The sequence below is a fragment of the Solanum lycopersicum genome, chromosome 11 (assembly GCF_036512215.1).
Source record: "Solanum lycopersicum chromosome 11, SLM_r2.1".
NCBI classification, from domain to species: Eukaryota; Viridiplantae; Streptophyta; class Magnoliopsida; order Solanales; family Solanaceae; genus Solanum; species Solanum lycopersicum.
In genome coordinates, this window is record NC_090810.1 from 39,233,849 (window position 1) to 39,261,332 (window position 27,484).

The following is a 27,484-nucleotide window of genomic DNA, read 5'->3' on the forward strand; positions in this document are numbered from 1 at the left end:
GGTTCATGTGCTCTTTTTTGAACTTAATGATGGTTACAGAGAGATCAATACCATCCTGTTTGGGGCCAAATGGAGAGCTATGCTGTTGGAAGGGAAAAGCGGAAGCAGTTGCTTCTGATGTTGTGCCAACATGAAGCTGACAGACTTGATGTTTGGGCACAACCCACTGTCAAGTAATGCATGATGGTTGCTTATTGTGTTTCTCCCTGTTCTAATTTCTTTTGATGTGGTTGTCATTATTGATATTAATAATTCTTCCAACATCAGGGAAATTACTTCACGTCTTAAAATCAGCTCTGATAAATGGGTGGATTTTGCGCGAACCGCCTTTTCTGTGGATCCTCGGATAGCTCTGTGTCTGGCTGCAAGGTTTCCAACAAATAATCATCTGAAGGCTGAAGTGACTCAGTTGGTGCAAGTATGTCTGTCCTTCCCACTTTTTATTTCCTTCATTTTTTTTTATTGAACCTTGAATGGATATGCCTGAAATTAAACATGATTTAAGAGAGAACACAAAATACTTGAAACAGAAATGACATATGAAGTTGACTTTAGGATGACTTGTGTTATTTGTCTATTTTCTTGAATTTCATATGAGAAAGCATCTAAAAAATAAGGGGATATGTGAATCATACTACAAATATTCTTGAGTAACTTTTGCGTTATAACTAGTTTCAGTCATATGGTTGCTGTTCTTTGTCAGAGAGTCTTTGACCAGGAAATAGAAAGATTTCCCTTTTAATTTATTCTAATTATTATCTTTTCCTTTTGAGCGAAGACTGAAATTTCTACACCCTAAAGAAAGGTAACTGTTCGTTAAATGGACTAAATTTGTTTTTTTTTTGAACTGTGGGAACACTACCTAAGTAAAGTATATATAACATATTTTTTTTTGTCAAAAAGATAGAGGAAAGTTGTTATAATGTGATTGCATCTTATTCTTGCGGTTATGCCTTGTTATCATGTTTCTTCTGGTAAGTTAGTTTTATTCGTTTAAGCATGGCGAAGATGCCTAATTGTAAAATATTTATGTAACTTTGCTCCTTTTTAACAAAGCAAGTAGCTGATGAATTCTTCTTTGATAAGACTAGAGTTGAAGTTGACCCAAAGTATTGATAGATCTTTAAGTACTTATTGTCATCTCCCTAACCAAATCTGCGCACATTAAGATCACTTGTTGATGGTTGATAAAAAATTGATGGATTCACCTTTGGAAAGAAGAAGTTCGCTGTAATTGTGCATACCTGTAAATAACTCAAACATGTCAATGGGATGATAATACAATATGATGACAATGCTGCGGTTATTGATTCAGCTGCCTTGCATTTTAGACAAATAAGAAATGTCTGACCTCAAAATTTCCTCTTCTCCAAGTTCTGTTTCCTCTTATTGTCTTTGCTTGGATCAGACATTCCTCAGTAAAAATATTTGGCTGTTCGCAAGGAAAAAAATGAGGGAGCGACAGTTACACAAAATAGCTGAAATGCCATGATTGGGGACCCGTGATCTGGGTGACAAGAAGCTCAATTTGTTTCAGAGAGGGATTCTTTACGAGAAAGGGATTATACTGTCACTCCCCAAACTTTGGTCTGGCAGACTGGCATCCGGTGCCTTAACTTGACAAAGAAGACCATCTCTAATATGGATCGTGGGACATGACCTAATGTGAAAACGTAGAAAAACAATGGTACTTTGGACACATCATTCATACATGAAGAAGCTTTGAGTTCAAAAAAATGGTGTTTATCATACACTTTCAGATGAGGACTCAATCTTGAAAAAGAGTGGGCAATTGAACATGGTGATGAGGTTGAAGCATGGCAACAAGGGATGATAAGTCAAAATTTGGTCTCTGAGAACAGATTATCAAGCCGACGGTCTATCAGGAACAACATCCCTACCCCAAAAGGTAGGGTCTGCATACATCCTACCCTCCAAACCCAACTTGTGAAATGACACTGAGTATGTTGTTGGAGAACAGATAACCAAGAGTGCAACACAGATTCTTGATGAAACTGTTCAACCCATCAGATAACCAAATTGCAGTAAGGGTCCAACAATTAATATTTGACAATGACAGCTACAAGATTTATGAAGTTCTTAAGCATATCATGGGATCTTGGAATTTGGATGTAAAGGTAGAACTTTTTCTCCTTATCAAGAAATGTAGGGTTGTTCTTGATGCAAGCTGAAGGAATTAGCAAAGAGATTGTGAAGCAACACAAGCAATCCCACCAGATAGGAAAGAGGGGAAACAGTAAACAAGAGTTTGAATTATAATGGTTAGAAAGAAGGCCAACAATGATGAGGAGGAGTTAATGGAAAATAAATATTGGGAAAGAGGAACAGATGATGGCTTTGAGAGTATACTTGTCCTATTTGAAGCAATTTCTGGGCACCACATCAATTGGAGGAGAAGTCAACTCTTCCCAGTAAATGAGGTGACAGGGTTACAACAACTGGCTGATATTTTGAGTGGAGAAATGGGGTGCTTTCCAAATTCCAACTGTGTATCTAAAAGGTGTCAAAAAGACTGGCTAAGTGGAAATCTCAGTACTTATCTCTGAGAGGAAGGTTGGTTATGATTACTTCTATATTAGATGCTCTACCTACTTATTTGATGTCTTTGTTCCCTCTTCTCAGTAGTGTAGAGGAGAGACTGGATAGTCTCAGAAGGAACTTTTTATGGCAAGGAAACAATGAGAGGAAATGTATCCATCTGGTTAAATAGAAAACTTTCATCCTTCCCAAAAAACAAGGTGGTCTTGGAATGAGAAATTTGAGTGGTCAAAACAAAAGTTTCTTGTAGAAATGGCTCTGGAGATTACTAAAGGAGGATCAAAATTTATGAGCTACTGTAGTGATGGCAGAATACGAGGAGGGATTTTGGTAAACCAAATGGGTTACGGGCACCTACAAAACTAGTTTGTGGAGATCAATTAGGAATTTTTGGCCTGGATTTGCAGTTTTGCACAAAAAATCAGTTGCAGTGTTAAGGATGGTAGGAGGATAATGTTTTGGGAAGACTACTGTCACATCCGGTGAGCACCCCCTAGAAGTAACCGGTGTCGTCATCCTCGAAGAGGACAAAGACTAACCTGTTAGCATTCGTCATTACATTTCATAGGTTAAATTGCGGAAAATTTAAAACTTTTCATCTACTTCTACATCGAGGTTTACATAGATCTCTCGCTTACACATGATATATACATATGGAGTTTACATAGACTCCTCGCATAGGAAGCACTACATAATCTTCTACTTTTATTTCACATACATAGTATAAGAAGATATTTTAATAGGAAACCGTTTCACATTTAAACCATCTAAGTCGAATACAACATTCGGCATAGCCCTTACTTCATTACAACAGGACCAAATATAGGCATATACAACAATCGTCTTCAAATGAAAAGGGAAAGAACTAAATGTCTTTAAACTAGAACAACATCAATAGCTAGATAGGGGCATTGTCCTCGGAAGGTGAGGATCTACCGAACTTGGAGAATGAGAATCCAAGTTATCTTCAGATGACCCTGCTAGAAGCTCAACGGATGGATCCTACATAATTGTAGAAACATAGAAATATGGTTTAGTACACCACTTGTACTAAGTATGAAAACATGCACATAAAACATTTGAAATCATGCTAAAGGGGACATTCGTTCAAAACCATGCCAAGTCACTTTGAAAAGCCTTATGTACAATCAAGAACACTTGTGAGCCAAGAATCACATATAACTTAAGACAAGATCATATACAACACAAGACCAACATCATCAAGTATAAGCAAGACAACATGTATCATAACATACTTCAGTATATTACCAAACCAATTCTAATATCATGTTATAACAACAAAGCATGTATAAAAGTTCATAACATTACATCATATACAAGACCTTTACTCATAACCCACCATCAAGTCCACAAGTCCAATGACCAAGTAAAGCCCCATAACCTTACTCAACTAAGTAAACCAGACAAAAGATCATAAGCAATGCCTAACTTCATATAACATAACATTAAGAGTATTCATCCTCATACTTAGCAATATAGACCAATAGCATGTTCATACATGAAACTAACATCATATAGGATCATCAACATGTAAAGTCAACATATGCATGACATTTACTTTATAAAACATAAGAACAACCTCCTAAAACATACCTTAAGGCCAACTAGTGCAATGTATAGGTAGAGTCCCATACCCCTATCTAGACTAAGTCAAACCCCTTAGGTCACCCTAGTTAGTGTTCACTTTATTACATCATTTTACTTTCGAGAACACTTGCCTTAATCGACATAGACCACATGAGCTAAATGTGGAATCCAATGTCATGAAACCCTACACCGAAAGAAGGTGGACTACTTGCCAAGGTAGTGCCAAAACATGAACATAACATTCTAGGTGGATCCACTAGCTAGAATTCCTATGGGGGCAACATAGTTCAAGAACTAGGAGATATACTTGGGACCCTCTTTATGCACATTGCATTATAGTCTCCAATCTCATGAGTACAATAGTGAACCTACCTTCCCACATTGAGAAGGGACACTCCTCACTACTAGTTCACTCGATGCTATTCTAGAGTATCTTTTTTTGAAATGTCTTTAAGCCATCTTTTAACAATCATAACTTAGTTTAGGCCATAAGAGACTAACCCCTTATATATTCATAGTCATTAGCTCATTAGGAATTGAATGAGAATGTCCTTTCAGTACAACCCTCATTTGTGAGATCAACACATTATCATCATGTCATAGTAAGACACTTAGACAATTCATAACCAACCTTATATCATTTCATCTTAAACATAATCTCACATCTTCACATAATCAAGACATTTCAATTACATCATCATACCAACACCTACTTGGTATAATCATAAAACATGCTTCAATTGAACTTCATCACCAAGTACAAGCCATCACAATTGAAGTAAAGGTTCAAGACCACAAAGTCTTACCAATTCTCCTTCAAAAACCCATCATCATTGGTCTTATCCTCAATCAATCCAATTTCATCCATCAATAGGTGTAATAACATCATTCAATAGTAATTAACACAAGAACTAAGTTAATTGCATCAATACTAATCAATTCAACATGAGTTCATAACCTAGGGTTAGGGAATTTGGGTCAATTCATGATCTATTTCACAAAGTAGGTTAAATCATTAAGAACTACCATCATTGAACAATAATACATCATAATATAATCATAATTATCAAAAGAAACAATAAACAAAGAAGATCAATTTCGGATTAGAAAGAAACCCATATAGAATTCATCTTTTGGAAATCAATTTTGGAAGAACCCTTTGGGGAAAGGAATCCCAAGGGTGAAAGGTTCCCATACGTTGTTAATCTTTGAAGAATGATGGAGAAAAATGACCTTGCTGCCTTAGAACCCCTAGAACTTGCCCTTCAATGGAGTCTTCTTTGAAGAGAGAAAGTAGAGATAAGGAAGAGCAATTTGGGTTTGGGAATTTATAAAGTGTTAAGTTGAGTTTAGGCTTATGGTAGTTTATATAGTCATTTAACTAACTTAATTAACCACCCCTTAACCCCTAATTAAACCCATAGCTAATTAAATAATTAAGTTGACCTCACTAAAAACTTAACAGTGAACACAGGACTGACCTATGAGACCTCGACCTATGGTCCGTAGGTCAATGGACGCCTCAACCCCCAACTGTCCTACACATCCGTAGGTAAGCTCAGAGACTATGCATTTTGGTCATTTTTGGAAAATGGTTTAAGTGTTGGTCGACGAAGGCATCGACGCCCCGTTGATTGACCTAATTCTCATCGCCTGCAACCGTTTGTGGACACTGCCTTGTGACAGATTCTTGGCCAAAATGGAAGGGTCCTCCTCAAGGACCCTTAGGGTGGTCCTTGGGGAGTCGTACCCGAATGTATCGACCATAAACATGTTCTAATACTAGTTTGACACCTTCCCATCAAATTTCATCTAATTCTGACTTCTAAAACCTCGTGAATAGGCTAAGGCACAGTAGCACCTCTTGCACTATTCTCCGAACGTCATGGACGTTTCTTGACGTCTCGACTCTAAAACTTCCTAAATTACTTATAAACAATATTTTTGACCTTAAAACAGTGTTACAACCCTTAAACACTCATGTGAGGATCTAGATTAGGTCTTGGACTTTGGAGTGTTACAAATACTGGTTGGGAAATTGCAGCTTGAAGCAGTTATACCCCCAGTATGACCAGATAAATGCTCCCAGGCACTAATATTGAGGTAATGCACTAAAGCTTACTTTCTGAATCAGGTTCTGGATTCTGGTGGCCCTTTTGATTATTGGATATTTTGTTCTCCTTTATTCCATCAAGTTTTGTTCATATGTAGTCACATTTATTTTGCGGTTTGTTTTAAGTTTAATAACATTGTTAGTGTGAGAAATATTGGAGAAAATATTATTGAATTGCATATCTAAATTGTTACATGAAGACCCTATTTATAGACACCACATTGGAACCTTTTCCATCTAGAATTCCTATTCTTATTCCTATTCTAATTTCTATTCTAAGTAAGAAATACTTATTTCTATTCTAACACTCCCCCTCAAGCTGGTGCATACAAATCATATGCACCTAGCTTGTTACAAATGTAATTAATACGAGGACATGTGAGAGACTTGGTGAACATATCTGCAAGCTGATCATTTGACTTCACAAATTTTGTAACAATATCTCCTGAGAGTATCTTTTCTCTGACAAAGTGTTAGTCAATCTCAACGTGCTTAGTCCTTTCATGAAACACTGGATTTGATGCGATATGAAGAGCCGCTTGATTATCACACACAAGTTCCATCTGATCAATTTTGCCAAATTTTAGTTCTCCCAGTAACTGTTTGAGCCAAACTAACTCACAAGTTGCTGTCGCCATTGCTCAATATTTTGATTCTGCACTAGATCGAGCAACCACATTTTGTTTCTTACTCTTCCACGACACGAAATTACCTCCAACTAAAACACAATATCCGGATGTCGAACGTCTGTCAGAGGGTGATCCTGCCCAATCAGCGTCTGTATATCCAATGATATGCTCATGACCTTGATCCTCAAAGAGTAGTCCTTTGTCGGGGTCTGACTTTATATATCGAAGAATACGAACAACTGCTTCCCAATGACTATCACAAGGGGAAGTCATAAACTGACTTACAACACTCACGGGAAAAGAGATGTCTGGTCTAGTCACTGTGAGATAATTCAACTTTCCAACAAGTCGTCTATACCTTTCAGGATTACTAAGTGACACCACCTGTCCCAGAAGAAGTTTAACATTCGGATCCATCGGAGTGTTAATAGGTCTACATCCCATCATTCCTGTCTCCTCAAGAATGTCTAAGCGTTGAGAGATAACAATGCCTGATCTAGACTGAGCAACCTCAATACCTAGGAAATACTTCAATCTGCTAAGATCTTTAGTCTGAAAGTGCTTAAAAAGATGTTGCTTTAAATCGGTGATACCATCTTGATCATTACCGGTGATAACAATATCATCAACATAAACAACCAAATAGATACATCGACCTGATGAAGAATGTCGATAAAACACAGAGTGATCAACTCCACTACAAATCATGCCAAACTCCTAAATTATTGTGCTGAACTTCCCAAACCAAGCTCGAGGAGACTGTTTTAGACCATAGAGTGACCTACGCAATCGACATACAAGGCTACTAGACTCCCCCTAAGCAACTAAACCAGGTGGTTGCTCCATATAGACTTCTTCCTCAAGATCACCATGCAGAAAAACATTCTTTATGTCCAACTGATAAAGAGTCCAATGACGAACGACAGCCCTAGATAGAAAAAGACGAACTGATGCTATTTTTGCCACAGGAGCGAAAGTGTCACTATAATCTAGCCCAAATATCTGAGTATACCCTTTGGCGACAAGGCGAGCCTTCCAATTTTAACTGCATAAACCCAACGACAACCAACAATAGATTTACCTGCAGGAAGTGAGACAAGCTCCCAAGTACCACTCTTATGTAAAGCAAACATCTCATCAATCATAGCCTTCCTCCATCCAGAATGAGAAAGTGCTTCACCTGTAGTCTTAGGAATGGAAACAGAGGACAAAGACGACAGAAAGGCATAATGGGATGATGATAGACGATGATAACTTAAGAAGGTATAATGTGGGTTAGTATTTCGAGTAGATCGTATACCTTTTTGAAGTGCAAGCGGTGGGCTAGGTAGAGGCAAGTCTGCAGTAGGAGCAAGGTTTGGCGCATGACATGAATCATCTGGGACTAGGTTGGACGTGGACGACGATGATAAGTTAGTAGTGGTGGCATTGCAACTGGAGATGTAGACGTAACTGTAGATCCCTTAAAGGTTGGCATAGGTAAACTTGAGGTATGGGTAAGACCATAGAGACATCAGTATGATAAAAAAATGTATAGTAAGGCTGAGACTCAAAAAATGTAACATTAGCTGACATAACGTATCGATGAAGATCATGTGAATAACAACGATACCCTTTTTGAACTCTAGAGTAACCAAGAAAGACACATTTGAGGGCATGAGGATCTAATTTATCTTTCCCTGGGGCTAAATTATGAACAAAGCATCTGCTCCCAAAGACACGAGGGGGAATAGGATAGAGATGTGACTGATGAAACAGTATGGAATGTGGAACTTGATTCTGAATGGACGAAGAGGGCATTCTGTTAATTAAATAACAAGCTGAAAGGACTGCATCGCCCAAAAAACGCAGCGGAACATGGGATTCAATGAGGAGAGTGCGAGCAGTCTTTATGAGATGCCTATTCTTTCTTTCTGCGACACCATTTTGTTGAGGAGTGTATGGACAAGATGTCTGGTGAATGATTCCATAGTGAGACATAAATTGCTGAAATTGGGATGATAAGTCTAAGGCATTATCACTACGGAAAGTACGAATAGAAACACCAAATTGATTTTGTATTTCAGCAGAGAAACTTTTGAAAATAGAAAATAACTCAGAACGATCTTTCATTAAGAAAACCCAAGTACATCTTGAATAATCATCAATGAAACTAACAAAATAACGAAATCCTAAGATGGAACTGACTCTACTAAGACCCCAAATATCAGAATGAACTAATGAAAAAATAGACTCTGAACGACCCTCAGTACTACGAGAAAACGTAGCACGAGTGTGTTTCCCAAGTTGACACGACTCACAATCTAATGTAGATAAACTAGGCACCATCTTTTGCAGTTTGGATAGACTCGGATGTCCCAGACGTTTGTGAATTAGATCTGGGGAATCTGTAACGGAGCATGCTGTCAAGGAATTTGAAGAGGTAAGATAGTAAAGGCCTTGTGATTCATATCATGTTCCAATCATCTGTCCCGTACTGCGATCCTGTATGAGAAAATATCATCGAAAAAAGTTATGCTACAATATAGGGATTTTGTCAAACGACTAACAGATGCTAGATCAAAAAGAGAACCAGGAACATAAAGAACAGAGTCTAGGGTGACAGAAGATAGGGGTTTGGCTTTTCCAATCCGTTTTGGTTTTGTCTGGATCCCATTGGCTAAAGTAATAGCTGGAAGAGATTGTGAATAAACAATATCGAAATGAAGAGGCGACTCAGATAGAAAAAAAATTATCGAAAAAACTGACCGGAAAAAGTCACACGCGCCGGCGCATGGGTTTGTCAGCGCGTGTAGCACTGGTTTCCGGTGGGGATGACTGGGCTTTGCTCAATGGAAAATTCCGCTGCTAGTGGTGGTGTCAATTTTATGAAAACAGTGACGGAAAATAATAATTATCCGGACAGCAACTAGGTTACGGAAAATATTAATTTTTTTAATTTTTTTTTCTCACAATTGCTCTGATACCATGTGAGAAATGTTGGAGAAAATATTATTGAATTGCATATCTAAATTGTTACATGAAGACCCTATTTATAGACACTACATTGGAAACCTTTTCCAACTAGAATTTCTATTCTTATTCCTATTCTAATTCCTATTCTAAGTAAGAAATACTTGTTCCTATTCTAACAATTAGATCCACTTACCCAACAGATTCTTTGTTTGAATGGACTGAGAGAGGTAGGAATTTCGTTAGAAGGATATCTCTGAAAATAGGAAGACCCTGGAGTGGCATTTAAGTTAAGAGGAAATGGTGTTAGAAGGTGGAAATACGAAGACCCTGGAATGGATAGGCAAGAAGGTGGAAAAAAGGAGACAGTTTCTCTGAAACTTTTTGTGCAAGGAGCTTTAATAACTTTGACCGTTATATCAGCATTGTCAGTACTCGGGGAAGAAGAAGGGATGTTCTAATTATTCCAGAAACTACTTTCAATGCTGGATGAAATTCAATAGCCAACAAGATCGGTAGGTTCTTTAACTTTTATAATGACCAAGTTAATAAAGGAGAACCCAGATTGGCTTATAAAGAGCTTCCCTATGCAGATGCACTCAGAAACTCTAGATGGTCCATTAAAGAAGTGGTTGGTGGACAGCTTTTACAGGAAGGAAATGTTATTCGCGTCAAAGAATGTTGTCTGGATTCACCACAGAAAGATGTACTGAATAGATGTCTGGTTGCCTTCTTCTTAGGAACAGGGAATTAATCTGAAGCCTCGACACTATCAGACACTAGAAGATGGGCTAGTGCAACTTGGATTTAAATACATGGAAATAATATTTATGAGATGGGTGATGGTACATTCCTTTCCGAATTTGCATCTAAAATTAGTGCCGAATAGATCTTGAAGGGGAGATGGTACTGGAAAAATAATTTCATGGGTGGGCGCCAGTAATAGGTCTGGTGGAGTGTAGGGCACAGAAGGGGGGAGGAGGATTGGTGGAAGATCATCCCTGCTTGCATCTGGTGGTGTGTGTAGAAAGAAAGGAATTTTAGTTTTTTGAAGGAACTACAAGTTCTATCCATAAAATTAGGATAAATTGTCTTAGTTGGTTCTACTTTTGGTGTAAACAAAATATATTGGGGAAGTAGGTTAGTTGATTTAATTGACAATGTATTTGTCTATTTGAATATAGGTTTTTGGACAGTTGTCTTTTGTACTTTTGGCTTTCTTTGTAGAACTCTCAATTTAGCACTTTTTTGGGGGTATATAAGTTTTGTTAGATAGAAATACAATTGTTACCTTCCTATAAAAAACATTTTAAACTTGAACCAACAGCAAGTGCCACCTCGAAGGAATTTGGTCCACACAGTGAGGGATCTTGATTTTCAGAAGACTGATGCAAGACTGGGAAATAGACACTTAGGAAGATTTCTATGGGACATCAGATCAATACAATGAAGTACATCTAGGGGAAGATACTCAGGTGGATTATTCATGGTGAAGGCATTTATTACAGTAAGCTCTGATTACAAACAACCTGAATAAAGTGGAATCACAGGTAAATCTATTGCCATGGAAATTAATATGAAGATGTAAAAATTCCATATGAAGTGGGATATTACTTGTTTGGTGGTGAATGACTCAGTTTTAACTTGGGAGAAAGAATCTAAGGAGAAGGGGAATTCGTTTGTGCTCTAGATGTTATATTTGTGCGCAAAATTTAGAGACAATCAACCATCTGCTTTTACATTGCAAGATGATAGGCCTGTTAAAGAATTTGTTCACAAGCTTTAGAGGTATAAGGTGGATAATGGCAGGTAGAAGTTAGAACATCTGATGCACTGATGAACTGGAAGTCAGAGGGGTAGCAGCAAAAACAAAGATAGATGGAAAATTTTCCTTGAAGCAATTTGGTGGACAATTTGGAAGGAAAGGAATTCTAGGTGTTTTGAAGATAATAGTAGTTCCTTACAAAGGATTCAGATGCATTGTATTCTTATGTTCTGTTATTGGTGCAAATCAGAGTATGTAGATGATACAATTTCTGTTGTGGACATCCAAGGGTCCTTATGAGATGATATTGGGATTAGGTGGTCTGTCGTAGTTTATTGTTTTTGAGTTTGCATCCACTGATGTGACAAAAAAGTTGGGTAGAATCCAGCTATTAATATAGGCAGTCTCCACAAAGTTAACAACACTAAGAGCCCGTTTGGATCTAATCAACTTTTAAGTCAGTTTTGACTTCTGGAAGTGTTTGACAAATATAAAAAATAACTTAAAGTAAGTAAAAAATGACTTAAAATAAGTTACAAAGTGTATGGCAAGGTAAAAATGACTTAGAATAAGTAAAAAACGACGTAAAATAAGTGAGAAACCAAAACTAGGTCTTCCCCTACTTTTTATTTTTTGACTTAAAAGTCATTTCTGTTTGACTTAAAAGCTATTTTTTTTAAAGCCAATCCAAACGGGCTCTAATTCTTTGAAATGATGATTTGGACAGCTTGACCACTCCAATTCTAAGTCTATTCTCTTGTACAAAATAGAACCAATCAATTCTTCTTAACTTCACTAAATCCATCCACAATTTTCAGATATGCTTGAAAATATCTCCTGCTGTGCTTTCTACATCCACCTTTTCTTATCTTATTTGTTGTTTTAGTATTGATTCAGTTTGTGTATTTGCTTCCAAAGCTTTTCAATTTGGCCTAGGCTGAATATATTCTTTGGGCTGATTTCGAATCAGAAAACATGTTACTTGCACTGGTATGCTTGAACCATACATTTCCCTGAATTCTCTCTATTGGTTCTAATGACCATCTTTGCCTTAGCTTCCATTTCAAATTGTCTAAGTCAAATTCAAAGTCAAACCTCTTCAGAGATTCAAAACAAAATAGTACAGACTATTGTGAGGACTGTTTTACATGTGTGATAAGCTAAAAACTGTTGGACGAATGATTCTCCTGAATATATGTTTCTTTTTGAAGTTGCTACCTGCTTGTTAGTAGGTAGCAGTGCATTGTTTTGCTGTCCGTTCACATTAGTAACCGTTGAATTGCTCTTGAAGTTTCTTGTCTTCTGTTACTACCTGATGTTTCTTGTACCATGATTATTGTATTGTTTTTGTTGTAGTTTCTGTTCTATTACTATCGGTTGTTTTCTTATTATCTGTTGTTTCATGTACTTCCATTGCTCCTTTTTTTGACTGCTTTGGACTATATTTCCTTAAGCGGACGGTTTATTGGAAACCACCTCTCTATCTTTGAGGTAGGGGTAGGTCTGTATATACTTAACCGTCCCTAGATCCCACTTAATGGGACTACACAGGGTATGTTGTTTTTTGCTGTCTTTATTTCTCAGTATTGCATGCTCATTTTGCTGAACTGTAACCTGTTTTTATTAGAATTGTTTGGAGCTGTAGGCAGTTGTTCTCCTCACTGCGATAATTGTCTTAGGCCCTGTAACTTTATCTGGTTCTGATGAACAAATCTAATCCTGGAAAAGTAATTGAGGAATAAGGTTTTTTACTTTCTGAAGATATTTCTGATCAGAAATGTTTGTTGTTTTGAGATGCCTGTGGTCTTCCAATGCAGCTTAAGGTTGATTTTTTTTTCCTTACAGATCCTGGCTTGTCACTATTTCTCTGAGTTAGCCTGTTTTACAATCTTACTAGTCATTCCCTTTTATCCAAACACTTAATTTTGTGATTGATGAAAATGGTTATCTTGTTTCTATTACAGTTGCATATATTGGAGATACGTCATATACCTGAAGCTTTGCCATACTTTGTTACACCTAAAGCCATTGACGAAAATTCAACACTTCTACAACAATTGCCGCACTGGGCTGCATGCTCAATTACACAGGCACTGGAGTTTCTCACACCAGCATACAAGGGTCATCCACGTGTCATGGCTTATGTTCTAAGGGTGTTGGAGTCTTACCCTCCTCAAAGAGTAACTTTCTTCATGCCTCAACTGGTGCAGGCTCTGAGATATGATGACGAGGTGTGTTTTCTGGACTTTTTGTTGTGAATTTGTTCATTGCTTTTAATATCCGGCTAGCAGGTCAAAGAGATATATTATTTGAATTCAATGCATCTTCAACAGTTTTACATAGTTCACCTTTGTTGTGAATTTGTTCGGTGCGCTTAATCATCTGGGTAGCAAGTCAAAGAGATGTAGTATTGGTAGTTGATGCATCTTCAACCGTTTTACATAGTTCACCACCTTGGATTTAGCATTCCTGTCAGTTCTATAAATATTATTATTCTTTCATGAACAACATATTATATGGTTATGACGGAGAGTAAGTTAATGATTCTTATTGTACCAAGTTTGCAAAAAATGGACAGAATTAAACAGTAGAAATCACTATGGCTTTTCAGCTCGATGTAGTTTCCATAGTACCTTGAGTTTCTGGACTCCCATCCATTGTGTGCAACAATGACAAAGGATGCTTAATCGTCCTTCATATACTAGGAGTGATTGACCCTAATCATATGAATTTAATTCATGCAGAAATTGGTGGAAGGATACTTGCTCAGAGCTACTCAAAGGAGTGACATATTTGCTCATATTCTGATATGGAATCTGCAGGTGGGAAGCTTTTGCTTTTGTATTTTTGTTTCTTGTTTATAGATGGCTGTCTTTGTATGATAAAAATATGTCTCCTCTTGCTTTATCATGGATATAGGTTTAGTTCTCTATGATGACCACTAACCTGAAGAAATCCTGCAGGGTGAGACTTGTGAGCCAGAGGGGGCGAAAGATTCTTCTGCAAAGGTAGATAATTTTTTCAGCTGATACCTCTTGCTATTAAAGTATCTAATGCACCTTTATCTCATCAGTCTTATCTGGCCCTCTTTCATAAGCATGCTGTGCACAAACTCCGTATTGAAGAAGATTTATTTGGAAGCTCCAAACTTTACATTTTCAGATAACAAACACAATTTTTCCTTTAGTTAAGCTATTGACTAACACCACTGTAATACCTCTAAACCAATTTGACTTGGAGAGAGAGAGAGAGAGAGAGAGATTCACTATTTCTATTCTCTGTCTCTCTCTCTGAAACCCTCACATGTTGGCATGTGATTCACTCAGTCACCTTATGTTGAAGAGGTACCACATTTGCTGAAGGCAACAAATATTGTGTTTCATGTAGCTGTTTCACATGATAAATTTCTTACACAACGTCACACAGTGGTAAAAAGATTTTTTTCTTAATTTCTATTTTCCCTTTATAACTGTTAATATTTTATATTTTATGTTCAGCATGCTGCATTCTTGGCCCTACTTCCTCTTGTGAGGCAACGAATAATTGATGGGTTCAATGAAAAGGCTAGTGATGTGTTTCGAAGAGAGTTTGATTTCTTTGATAAGGTCACGTCTATATCTGGCGCACTTTATCCACTTCCCAAGGAGGAGCGAAGAGCTGGTATTCGGAGGTGAATAAATTGTGCACCAAGATTTAATAGTTTATATATTTTGATTTGTTAGTAAATATGCTTAAATGTTGTGCCTTTGGACACTTGTGTATCTCGAAATAAACCTCAAAATTTTGATTTCTAGGGAGCTTGAGAAAATTGAGATGCAAGGAGATGATCTGTATCTACCTACTGCTCCTAATAAAATCGTGAAAGGGATTCAGGTTGATAGTGGAATTCCCTTGCAATCAGCTGCCAAGGTTCCTATTATGATCACATTTAATGTGGCAGATCAAGACGGCGATCAAAATGACATAAAACCCCAAGCTTGTATATTCAAGGTAAGATACGGGGGATACAGGTGTATTTTCCTTCATCGTCATCTTGATTTTTATATATTTTCATCTTGGACGAAATATCTGTATTGTCATACATTCTATCCACTAGTTCTCCCCTCCAGATCGTTATGTTTAGCAACTAGTATATATTAAAATTAAAGGTATTTCTTCTTCTCTTGAAGTCTTCTTTCAGTTAAAATTAAAGGCATTTCTTCTTCTCTTAAAGTCTTCTTTCAGTTAGTTCCCTTTGATGGTAATTAATGATTAGTAAGGTACGTACTCTAATTTGTTTTAAATGTTCAGTATGACCTTTTATCTTATAGTATAGACTGGTCCTCTTTTATTATATCTTAAGGGATCATTTGGTTTGAATACAAGTTATGGTGGGATAAGTTAGGATGGGATAAGTTATGCTGAGATTATTTTTTATTGCCTGTTTGGTAAATTGCTTTCATTATAATATCCATCATATAAATTCTAAGGATAAGTTATTTGTTTACAAAAACACCCTTCAATTTATTTAGTTTTTTTTATATATTTTCTTTTCAAGCTTTAGTTATTGATTCTTAAAGATAAAACTTTTGTCTTATTTAGCTTAAGTTGTTTTTGTGTGCATTTCCATAATTGTACCAAATGTATTTAAGAATAAACTTTTCATCTTAAATTTGTTAAAGTACAAAATAATTTATTATCACACACACATAATTCTTAAATTGTAAAATACTTAAGTTATCTTCATTTTTAATCATATTTCATGTTACTATTTCCTTGAGAATTTATATGAAGTAACAAAAGAATTCTTCCTGAAATTAGCGTACATGAAACAGAAGATAACAAAAAATAAACATACACAAAAATTAGCGTTAATGGAACAGAAGATAACAAAAAAATAAACATACACAACAGATCTAGCTAAAAAGAATACCAACATAAACTAATTTCAGAGAAAACTGCACAGGAAGCTTGTATTCAATACTGTAGCATTTCGTTTTATCTCTCTTTTTTCTTTATGACAAGGGAAACTCGCAGCCGCTACCCTTTAGGTGCGCACAGGGCAAAACCCCGCTCCTATGCAATAGCTCGCAAACCACATAGGAGAGTTAACCCAACTCTACCCAGAAGGCAAACCCCTTGCTTTTGCTGGCAAGGAGTTTGGAAGTTGAGACCTCCAACATGGAAGTCCCAAGCCTAAACCATTGGGCCACCCCGTTTTATCTCTCATTTTAATTGAGATTTAAAATATAAATTTTCAAATGGCTAAAAGAATATAAATAAAAAATATGTAATTCGATAGAGGAAATTAAATTAAAATATAAATAAACACAAGAATTAGTCAAATAAATTCATAAATATAATTATATTTATATATAGTGTAATTTTTTAATGAAAAATTATTATAATAAAAATAAGGAGTAGGGAAGGTTATGACTATTGTTATACATGATATTAAAAATAATATATGGTTATACATGGGTATAGAAAATGAGGTATAAAAGGAGTTTAACGGGACACTTTTGTCATTTTATCTATCTTATACCGCGATAAGTTATCCCGGTATTACTATTCCACCCAAAGGTAGGGATAACTTATCCCAGGACTAATTATTAATCCCGGGATAAGTTATCCCATATTATGCAACCAAACAAAGGATTAAAGGGTGCTCAAAATTTATCCCAGGATTAACTCCGCTTATCCATCAGATGCACGACCCCTAAGTATATTCTCTTCATCTCTTCTGCAATGACTGATGTAAGAATAGTTGTCAGAGATCACCAATTGGGGTAAAAGGGGTAGAAAATTGTTAGGTCAAATGGGTACTATGACAGTGATGGCTTAGGCACATTAGAGGCTTACAAAGATGAAATGGGTCTATTTTCAGCCTGGGAATATTTAGAATGTAAAATATAATGGCGTTACAGCAACATACATGTGTAATCCCACAAGTGGTGTCTGGGGAGGGTAGGATAGGATTATGCAAACCTTACCCCTGATAGAGACTGATTTCGACAGACCCTCGACTCAAAAGAAATGTTTTTGAAGTAGGATTGCACGAACAATATGACAACAAAATAGCAAGATGCAAAATGTGACTCGAAACACATCAGAAGAGGAAGATATCGCTGGTAAAACCCAATCTGATAGTGACAGAACCCTAATCTGGCGATCAAAATCTGAAGAAATCTGGTAGGAACTGCTCGAAGACTTGGAAAACTTCAATTGTAAAAGAACAGCTCAAATTAATTTACCAGAAAATCTCTTTCATGGGCCCGGCGCATTACCAGATCTAGCTAGATGTCGCCTGAACTTTAGGAAACTCGTGTTAGTATTAGTTTTCGCACAACACCTACAAAACATAAGATGACACAAATTAGCTCTAACAGTCGCTGGAAATTGACGCTCGGTGATCTGTCTGATTGAGTCCCCCCCCCCCCCCCCCCGGAAGTTTCTCATCAATGTTCTAATACTTACCATGTGAGAGATAAAGACTTGGGAAAGTATTATTGAATTGTTTATTCCATACCAATCCTTTTTCATATAGGATGCTAAATACAAATTCTGCTCCTATTCCTATTTTTACACAAATGAAGCACAATCAGATATATCGAAACATATTTGATAATTTTAACTCCAGAAACTGGTCTTGCTCCAAGAAGAATTTCATACAACACACTACCAATTCTGGCAGAGTCAGACAAAGTATAAAATGTCTCTTCCAGAATTATTTGAGTTGATGCCTACCATACTGCCAACATCAACAGCTCTAGCAGAATTCAGGAAAATGAACTGCAAAAGTAATACAGGTGGAAGGAGCTCGAGAGAAGAATGCTCCAAAATTTTGACCTTATTAATTTGTGTGTTCCTTTGAGGTTTCGTGGATTGCATCAATTTATGGTCAGGCGAGTGTGCAAGGATAAAGTCAAATGTCTGATGTATTTAAAGCTACCTAATGTTGAGTCTCTGATCATAGAAAAAGGTGGTTGCTATAATTTTGTTGTTATGAGTTTAAGAGGGTGTTGTAGCTTCAGTAAAAAGTCCTGCGGGAAAAAGCAGACAGATTTTGAAGTACTAAAGGTCAATGTAGATTTAGAATAGTGTTATTTTTGTTTACAACCACTGCTAGATAATACAATAGACTTCTTATGTTTATTCGCAAGTATTATGGTGAATCCAATAGAACTTTCACATCTATGATGATAAAAATTAAATTAAGGTTTTCCATTTTAGGAAGTTAAATGGTTTTAGAATATCTTTATAGTAACAATGCAATTTGATTTATTATAGAGGATTTGGGAAATTGGTCTCTCTTCTTTCAGTTTCAAGAAGAAGTAGTTACTTTTCTCTTCTTTTTTTTTTGAAAATTTTTAGTTACTTTTCTTATGTTACTGATACCTCAGTTTTGAGAAATAGGATGTAAAATTTGTCATTAATAGCTTCAGTTTTGAGCTCTGTGTGTAGATAAACTTGACATGGGAACTACAATCCTGAATAATTTATGCAATTAATAAGCCGTCCCATGCTTATTCGGACTCTATGTATTATTGACATCTTTCCTGTTGGTACTACTCTTTCTATTCTATTTTATGTCACGCTCTTTTCCTTTGTCTGTTCCAAAAAGGGCGTAGTTCTATATTTAGAAACAATTTGACTTTAATCTTCTCATTTTACCCCTAATGAAATGATCTTATAGCCATGGAAATGTCACGTCATGTGTAAGACCACAAATTCAAGTCTTTCTTTCTTAGATTAGTACTAATGAAACATCTTCACATAAATGAAACAGTGGAATAATAGTTTTCTATAAATGTTTATCATCTCATGTAATTTTTTAAATGCTCTTACACAAGACACTTTTGTTATTTTATGCGTACATCTGATTCTTTTTTCTTGGGCCAAATGCATAAAAGAATTTCAATAACAATTGGGTTTTAAACATGAAACCAGGATTTATCTTTGATCTTATACCATGTGAAATTGGGTAACCTATATAATCTAGAAACTTAAGTATATTAGGTAGAGCATCACCAGTTCTTACTATATAAAAAAAAGAATCTACAACCTTTTCCATAGATTCAGTATGCTAACTGGCTCATTTCTTGTTTATGCTACTTTACATATGGCTAAATTTTGTTTTCTTTGGCATAGGTTGGAGATGATTGTCGGCAAGACGTTCTTGCTTTACAAGTTATTTCACTTCTGAAAGATATCTTTGAAGCTGTTGGGCTTAGTCTTTATTTATTTCCTTATGGAGTTCTCCCAACTGGCCCAGAAAGAGGAATAATTGAGGTGAATCCTTGTATGACATCTGCTTATGGTTTCATGTGCTTTCAGCGTGCAGTTTTCATATGTGAAATTTCTGTAAACTGACAACTTATCTAAAAAAAAAAAAGAAAATGGAAGTTGATGTAAAAAGAAATCAATTGAAGTGGAGAAAAAAGATTCTTGGAGATGAAAACAAGCCATCACCGATCAACTAAGTTTTACCCAAGAAAAAAAGCAACTAAGTTTTACCCAAATCAATTGCTGACCATATGGGCCTCTTTTTGTATGATAAGATTATTTTACTGGCATCAGATTGTGAATGCTCCCTTCAGGGATCATAACATGGAATGTTCTGATTATGGAGTACATAGAAAATATCAAGACAAACTTGGAGACTCTAGGAAAACTATGAATAAATTGAAAGAAAAGAATAAGAAATTGATTAAGCTCTTGAATTGTCAGACATTTTATGCCTACGACTCCTTTCCTATTGTAACTTATGGGCCAGCAAACTACCCTGCGGTCATTAGTTCCCTTCCAAATGCCAGGTTCATCTTCTTATGTCAAACTACACTTTTTCAAAATGATCTCTAACATTCATTTTTCCCAAGATACATCTGACGAATGAGGAGGGGAGCCATGGAGTAACGTTATAGTTGTTTCCTATAGGTCACAGGTTCAAGCCGTGGAGGCAGTCACTGATGCTTGCATTAGGGTAGGCTGTCTACATTTTCCTTTTGTGCTCTGCACCCCCCCCCCCCCACACACACACACATACACACAAAAGCACACCTACACACAACCACCTCCTTTTTTTGTTTTTTATACTTCTGACAAAAGATTGAGAAATAATAAAACATTAAGGATATGCTGAAATTTTGTAGCTTTGTGGTAGAGTATGTGAATCCAGTTGTGCTACCATTTAGGATAACAAATTCAAGTAAAAATTTTATGTGGCTTTTACTTTGCATAGTGAATAGTACAACTTTTGTCCCTGTTGGAGGGAAGTTGTTGAAAAATTAATGTTGTTGGTATCCGTAATTGTTGGTCTAAGGACCTATTTAGTCTCCCAACTTATATAAGAAGCTTGTAGGGATTATGTATGATGAGAAAAATAAAAAACTAACTCAAAATTACATATGCCAGATTTGTCAAGTTTGAGGTATGAACTTTTTTTGTTGACACTCAAAATGAAAAATAGAAATGCCAGTGGTTCTAGTCTTTCATGGATAAGCCAGTAGTCTTGTTTGGTTACAGTTTCTTTCAATACTAGATTAATTGTCACTTAAGGAAAACCACAGATTCTTATAGTCTCACACTTATCCTTGTTTATCCCTGCACTGACATACAATTATGTCACCAGACTAAGAAAAAGCACATTACAAACACTGGACCAACCGTAAGAAAAAGCACATTGCAAACAACTAAGTTTTAATCTCAAGTAGTAGGTATTTTTTATATAAAATGTGTGCTAAGTTCACACATTGATTCTTGAGTTTGTAGGTTTTCTGATGCAGGTTACTTTCATTTGATTTTAGGTCACATGTTCATTTTTAGTGTCTTCAATCATCATGTTACACACATTAACTGATGCATATGGAGGTCTATGAAGCACATGGATCAAGATCAACCTTCTCGTAGTTTATCCTCTATATGTACTACTTGCAGTCTCTTTCGAATTTGATAATTCTAATCTTCCTAATAATGTATGTCCATACAGCCATCTTAACATCCACATTTTAATGGCATTCATCCTTTGGGTGTGTTGGGCCTTGAATGCCTGACATTTAGTCCTATTTAATATTGTTAATCTTACATCTGATATGTAGAGTGTGCCTATCACTTTTTTAGGTATCTTCATGTTACAGAACAATCTTCATGTTACAGAACACTCCTCCTTTTCAGCCATCTTATTTTACTTTTGTGCGTTGCATGTACATTTCATGTCATCCGCTAAAAAATATGGAGTCTGAATATTTGAAATAACCAAGGTAGTAATTTGACCAAAAATCTGTTATGCACAAATTCCTAGATTTCTCCAAATCATCCTCTTTTTGTTTATCGATAAGTGCAAAATATGTCAAATTACTCACACGTAATATTGTGTTGTTAGTTAAAGAGGGCTCTAGTGTGGTAACAAGTAACAACTGATAAATTTATATATTCAGTTGGGACACCTTAGAGTGCATTGAGGAAAATTAAACTGTCTGCTGAATCTTATAACATAATTGAAGGCTTGAATGCAGTAGGTTGTTAAAGGGATGCTGCGCTCACCTACAGCATAGTGTCTAATATTGGTTACTGAATTGTGTTGCCGTAACAAATGCGTAGCATAAGCTTTCCCATCTTCTTCTAGTTTCCTCATATCTTGGATTTATCTGTGTAATATATAGAATATTTAGCTATTAATTTTTGGTTCTTATGCATTAAGCAATTATGAACACAGTGATTTGTTTTGTATTGGATGATAATTAAAGAGTTGTTTTGTGTATAAATATGAATTTTCTTGGTGAGAGAACCTAGAATGCGATACATGGTGGTATCTTCTACTTTACAGTACAGAAGAAAGATGATATTATGTGTATACAATGGTGATGAGATCACTTAGTTTTATGTGGTCATGACAGGCTTCTTACCTCCAAAATCTTTTCATGTCTGTCCCTTTTGCAGGTCGTACCCAACACACGGAGCAGAAGTCAGATGGGTGAGACGACTGATGGTGGTCTATATGAAATTTTCCAACAGGACTATGGACCTGTTGGTTCTCCTGGTTTTGAAGCTGCTCGTGAGAATTTCATCGTAAGCAGTGCAGGTTATGCAGTTGCTAGCTTGTTGCTTCAACCTAAGGATAGACATAATGGGAACCTTCTGATTGACAGGTAATTACCTCTGTCCTCTGTCATAGTACCATTGGCTGCGAAGTTACACTCTAATGGGCCGTTAGGTGTGATGGATAAGGAAAAATAATCATAGGATAAGTTTTTATACCCTCAGTTTTTTGTTTGGTTGCAAAGCGTGGGATAACTTGTCCGAGGATTAATAATTATGACCGGGATAAGTTATCCCTACTTGTGTGTGGATAACTAATCCCGCGGTAAAAATGTAAAATAACAAAAATACCTTCTTAAATCCTCATTTATACATCACTTTTACATACATGTAAATTCAAATAATTTTAATACCATTTATAATAACATTCCCAACCTTCACTACTCATTATTTTTATGATTATATATTTCTCCATTAAAAATTAAAATATACTAATATAATTTTTATTTCTGAATATATTATAGGTTGATTTATTTGACTAATCTTATGTTTATTTATATTTTTATTTCTCTTAAAATGTTCACTTCACTATTGAATTACATATTTTTAATTAATTTTTTTTTAATCACTTGAAAATATATATTTTATATATGAATTTAAATGAAGATAACTTTAATATTTTACAATATATAAGTGATATTTGCTTAAGTGAAATAAAATCTCTTTTACTGTAACAAACTTAAGATGAATTTTTCATTTTAAAGCTAAATAAGATAAATGTTTTATATTTAAAAACACACGGCATAATTCTGAGAATGCATGCACAAAAATATTTAAGCTAAATATGATGAAAATCTGATACAGTCTCTAAACCTTTGCTCGACAAGGCAAAGATTCTCTAAGCTTTTGAAAAAAAAATCACAAGACACAAGCTATGCCTTACAAAGCATAAATTATTCATGCAAGTGTATGCTGATAGAGGTTAAGTTCTCTAAAATCTTTGTCAACCAGGCTAAAGTTTTTTAAACTTTTGCCTCGCGAAATTAGGTCATAGTTAAGGGTACTTTGCCAAATAATTTTTCATAAATGAGAAACAAAGTAAAAAATTGAAGACCAACGATTTGAGGGATTAAATTAAAGACCACCTCAAAATAAGGAAAATCTGTGCACAGATTTCCGGAAGTCCACAGAAAAATTATTGCTAATTGACCGAAGTGAGAAGCAAAAATATTCTGATAAAGACATTGCTCAGTAAAGTTGGTGAAAGGGTAAGAGCCCGTCTGGATTGGCTTTAAATAGAGTAGTTTTTAAGTCAAAATAAAAAGTAGGGGGAGGCCTATTTTTGGTTTTTAACTTAATTTAAGTCATTTTAGACTTATTTTTAACCTTGTCAAACACTTCCCAAGTTATTTTAAGTCAATTTTTTACTTATTATAAGTTACTTTTACATTTGCCAAACACTTTCAGAAGTCAAAGACTGACTTAAAAGTAGATTTAACTAACTTTTAAGCTAATCCAAACACCTTGTAAGTAAACAAAGTGGGGTTTGTTTAGGACCTTTGGACCAGCCCCGCTGTTTAAATTAAATTCTGGGCCCTTTTCATTTAAACAAGGGAAAATTGAATAAAATGACCCTTCAGTCATTAGTATAACAAAAAATGGTCTAATTATTACTCCCTCCGCCCCATTTTGTGTGACACCCTTTGACTTGGTATGGTGTTTAATAAAGAAAGGAAGACTTTTGGAACTTGTGGTGTAAACCAATCCTTAGATATTTGTGGCTGGGATTTCATTAGGGGTATAAGAAGAATTTTAAAGTGAAATTGTTTCTAATTATTGTAAGGTGAGATTCTTTTCGGGGCAGACTCAAAAGGAAAGGGTGACACATGAAATGGGACAGAGGGAGTACTTTATTAATAGATATAGCCATGTAATCTTATTTTCCTCTTTGTTTTTGCATTATTCTTCTCTGTTTTCTTATTTTCTCCATTGTTTTCCTTTATTCTTTGTTTAATTTCTTTTACGTCTTTCTTGGTAATTTTATCATAAAGTTTCAACTTAAACAATACTTACAGCAAAACAAGAAGAACAAACAAGAATCAATTTTGAGCAAAACCCCCATTTATCGTTCTTGTCCAACACTGTCCTAAATTTTAAAATTTGACTTACCGGAAATGTGAATCATTTCGAGTGAATAGTATAGCAAAAGAATTGAAACATTAACAGAAACTCATATATAAAATGTGAACTGTTTAGAGGAAGATTTAAGTTGATGTCTATTGTAATCTGCTATTGAAGAGCTTTGAAGCTTTAATTTTTAAATTTGACCTGAATGTGAATTGTTTTGAGCGAATAATATTCAAAAGACTTGAAACATCGAGAGGAACTCATATCTAAAATTTTGGAATGTTTAGAGGAGATTTGAGTTGTCGAAATTGAAAAAAAAATTCAATTCTTTTAGGAAGACTCGTACATTGTATAAAAATTATACGGCTGTGTATATGGATGTATATACATATCTTAAACATCATCATATCAATGGGTTGGATTTCAAAGTGAGCGACTTTAATTTAAAATGAAATAATATATGTGGCGCCCATCATAATAAGTCATGTGCGTTTTTTTAATAGGAAAAGACCATCAAGTTTAGGGTGTTAGTTTGAGGGGTAATCCTGGAGCAAAAAAATAAAAATAGGTTGGGAGTATTTTTAGACGAATAGTTGGACGGAGGGTATCTGGCAACCATTTTCCATACGTTAGGGGTACTTTTGTCCCTATTCCTTAGTTCTGTTATATATGTTCACATCCTTTAAAGCCTCTAGAGGTATCTGCAAATGGAGGGTTTTAAGTTTCATGCTATTGATAAGATAGGCAATAACTAGAACGAGATCTTGGTAGATTCATGGAACATTACAGATTTTGCCACTTTTAACAAATGCCAATTTTTTCTGTTAGCAACTCCATTGTGTGTTTTAGTATAGTGACAACTAGTATGATGGATTATCTCATTGAATTTCACATAAACACCAAATCTTTTATCCCTGTATCATGTGTCGTTGTTAGTTTGCAAGATTTTAATCTTAACATCAAATTGAGTTCAAATTATCTTATGAAATGACAGAAGACCTCACTTTTGTCCATTAGCAGATACAACCCAAGTCACCCTAGTACAACAATCAATAAAAGTAACAAACCATCTATATTCAAGCAAAATATCAATATGAGTAGGATCCTCATACTTCAAAATGAATAATTGCAAAAGTACCACTACTTTATTATCACTTAAAGAGCAAGAGTTTCTAATATGCTTGAAATAGACATTGGCCCTAACTCAACCCAAGTAATTAGCTCATGAGGTGGGGATTGCCCAAGACCAAGAAACTTACATCCCACTAATGTGAGACAATTAACACCCCCTTGCATGCCCAAGTCTTCAAACTGACAACAAAATCTGGGGGCTCAACATCAGAAACCAAGAACTGGGATGGATCTTACTTTGATGATTTTTAGAAGAAAGACTTCTTCTATTTCCCAAAAGAAGCAAATAGACATCTTTTCAAGCTTATCATTACTGGTCTGGTAATATCGATTCAGCTTATGAATGTCTTCTTCACATTGTTCTGCAGTGCTGGTAGGCTTGTCCATATTGACTTTGGTTTTATCCTGGAAATTTCTCCTGGTGGAAATATGCGATTTGAAAGTGCTCACTTCAAGCTGAGTCATGAGATGACCCAATTAATCGACCCATCTGGAGCAATGAAAAGCGAGACATGGCACCTGTTTGTAAGGTCAGTGGTCTTATTTGGGCCATTTGCACTGTCCTTTAGGTATTATTCTCTTTTTTCTTATGCTAAGACTGGATTGATTGTTTTCCAGCTTGTGTGTCAAGGGTTACCTCGCTGCACGTCGCTACATGGATGGTATTATAAATACAGTTTTGATGATGCTAGATAGTGGATTACCTTGCTTTAGTAGGGGTGACCCTATAGGAAATCTTCGGAAGAGATTTCATCCTGAGATGAGTGAACGTGAAGCAGCCAATTACATGATTCGTGCATGTAGTGACGCATACAATAAGTGGACGACTGCTGGGTATGATTTGATACAATATATGCAGCAGGGCATCGAAAAGTGAGTACTGAGAATTGCTGCAGAGTTTCACATAAACTATCTATTCTGTTCACTTGTAATGTTATGAGAATGGAAATGTCTGTATCATATAGGTGAAATTCTTTTTTCTTTTCTGTGGGTGGGTTGGTGGTAGCAGTGTGAATCTGCAAGGGATTCTTTAGAAACATTAAATGAAGAGTTGCTTGTGATTATTTTGTTTTATTTTTGGTCTAATATTTCATATACTAATTAGCGTGCAAAAGTCAACTAAACTTGTCTATAGCTGTCCGTGGTTGTATTTTGAAATGGCAAGTATCCATTGAAATGGGAATTTGAGACTCCATCCACCTACATGACTTCTGTTAACACATTTTCTTTCTATATTGAAGAGTAAAGATTAACAGTAGACAAACATGTGGATTAAGCTTTGTTAAAATGTCTCAACTATTGAGAGTAAATATTGTGAAGCTAAAATTTAACTTAGTTAAAAGTGAGGAAAGACATTTCCCTCTTTGGATGAAAAATTTGTCCTTGGAAAACATTTTCTTGTAGCAAATTTTAATAATTTTCTAAAAATTGACTGAAAACATTTGCAAGTGAAGTAGGAGTATCACAATTATCAAATATTGGGATTGACATGCAAAGACACAATGTAGAAGAAAGAGATTTACAGGTGCTCAAAATCAAACCAAAAATTGAATTGAACCACAAATTGAGTCAAATAAAAAAAAA

At 35.6% G+C, this 27,484-nt stretch overlaps 1 protein-coding gene across 1 annotated transcript in view; it reads left to right on the forward strand.

The window, feature by feature from the left end:
• Window positions 1-27,083, forward strand: part of LOC101244832 (phosphatidylinositol 4-kinase alpha 1) — a 42,191-nt gene extending 15,108 nt beyond the window's left edge. The window contains exons 16-26 of the mRNA XM_004250677.5: window positions 40-173; window positions 268-418; window positions 13,591-13,857; window positions 14,371-14,448; window positions 14,590-14,634; window positions 15,124-15,296; window positions 15,421-15,616; window positions 19,757-19,897; window positions 22,544-22,752; window positions 26,269-26,430; window positions 26,519-27,083. Coding sequence (XP_004250725.2) covers window positions 40-173; window positions 268-418; window positions 13,591-13,857; window positions 14,371-14,448; window positions 14,590-14,634; window positions 15,124-15,296; window positions 15,421-15,616; window positions 19,757-19,897; window positions 22,544-22,752; window positions 26,269-26,430; window positions 26,519-26,777 — 1,815 coding nt within the window. The 3' untranslated portion in view covers window positions 26,778-27,083. The remainder of the gene's footprint in view (window positions 1-39; window positions 174-267; window positions 419-13,590; window positions 13,858-14,370; window positions 14,449-14,589; window positions 14,635-15,123; window positions 15,297-15,420; window positions 15,617-19,756; window positions 19,898-22,543; window positions 22,753-26,268; window positions 26,431-26,518) is intronic.
• The last annotated feature ends 401 nt before the right edge of the window (window positions 27,084-27,484 follow it).